Source organism: Quercus suber, unplaced genomic scaffold (genome assembly GCF_002906115.3).
Source record: "Quercus suber isolate HL8 unplaced genomic scaffold, Cork oak 2.0 scaffold_2140, whole genome shotgun sequence".
Classification (NCBI taxonomy): Eukaryota; Viridiplantae; Streptophyta; class Magnoliopsida; order Fagales; family Fagaceae; genus Quercus; species Quercus suber.
This window is the reverse complement of record NW_027071482.1, coordinates 1-1,497: the sequence shown is the minus strand read 5'-3', so window position 1 is coordinate 1,497 and position 1,497 is coordinate 1. Positions and strand designations below refer to the sequence as shown.

Sequence of the window (1,497 nt, the reverse complement as noted above, 5' to 3'; positions counted from 1 at the left end):
GAGCACAAACCTGAATCCTTTGCAAAAGACTCCACTATCTTTGGTAGAAGGATTTTCTGATCCTTACGTATGCTGAAGGTTGATTGAATGTACTCTTCTTTCGCAACTTCAAGCTCCTCAAATACTCTCTTGGAAGTGTATATGCGGACCTAAATAAAGAAAAGTCATTGAGAAAGATCCTTGGATAAAATTGAATTCTATATAACAAATCTCACTTCCATTCCTGTCATACTATATTAAATCCAAGTGATTTTATTAAATGCCACCCAACTTAGACCCTATATTAGATTCAGCATTGACAAATCCGTTATCAATGAATGTCAACCTACTGGGACCTACAAGGTAGGCCATTTAGACAGCAATTTCAACATTCAGCTGTGTGGTGGAGTCATATGAGGTATGACTTCAGCTTAGGCATATGATTTTGAATTTGCAGCTTCTAGAATTATTTGAAAATCTGAAACAGAGAAGCAAGTTACTAAGTAATAACAATGTGTCATGTAAGCAAGTAATTCATTCAATGCCATTGAAGAAACTTCTGAATTATGCCCACAAGTCTGAACTTTCAGAATATTAAATGATCTTAATTATATGGGAAAAAAATTGTCAACATCAGATTTGTTAATTCTAGATGAACTTCAAGAAACATTTGTTTGCAATTAAAATCATTTTCCAAGAAGACAAATAGTATAATGAACACTGTCAGGATATGGGTCTACCGCAGGATCAGAATAGCTTCCTGAACAAAGTGCAAAATGTAGAAGAGGTTCAGGGTGCTCAATTGCATATGCTTTCCGTGCATCCCCAACCTTGAATTTTGTCTTTGAGGAAAACAACAGCCACAACCACTGGCAGCAAAAGTGAGCTAAATCAGTCCTAATCAAGCAGGAGGTATATAAATTCCAATCATAAATGAATAACAAGAAGTTGAGCCCAACAACTAATCTCTACCAGATAAACAGGATCATAAGTACAAACAGGGTTTTTTTTTTTTTTAAGATTAAACGGCAAGTACAAACAGGCTTTTAATCTTTTGATATTAATATCAGGAATGGGATTTACTTGTCCTGGACGAGGCAATCGACATCCCAGGATAGAGCTTTGTATCATGTCTACACTTATGGTGTGACCCCCAATATTATATGCAGCCTGCATCAGGCACAAGCTAATGTAAGCAACTTATACAACATTTTCCCCCCTTCAGAAAATACCAGAGAAGCACTACTCACCTTAAGTAGTACAGACATTCTTTTAAGATTATTCTGCGGAATCCCATAGACCAAAAATGCCTGTTGGACAATAGACAACAAATGGGTTGGTTATCCTAACAGACTCAAGCAAAATAAATAAATAAAAAAACAGCAACATGAGATTTAGGGTTTCTTGGCTATAGGAATTTACATGCATTATTAGTGCATTGTGGACATTAATCCAAAAGGCTAGCTTCTCCTCATGTTTCATCTTTCTAGGATCAACTTCTTCCAATTGAGAAACAAG

The 1,497-nt window shown here is 35.9% G+C and overlaps 1 protein-coding gene across 1 annotated transcript; it reads right to left on the bottom strand.

Annotated features, from left to right (window-relative positions):
• Positions 1-10: 10 nt before the first annotated feature.
• LOC136066134 (uncharacterized) lies at positions 11-1,491 on the bottom strand (the record flags this gene model as incomplete). The annotated part of the gene is made up of 5 exons (XM_065769994.1): positions 1,402-1,491; positions 1,230-1,289; positions 1,063-1,149; positions 720-848; positions 11-149 (listed from the first exon to the last, which is right to left on the bottom strand). Coding segments are annotated over exons 1-5 (475 nt in total), but the record flags the coding sequence as incomplete, so codon positions are not given.
• Positions 1,492-1,497: the final 6 nt, after the last annotated feature.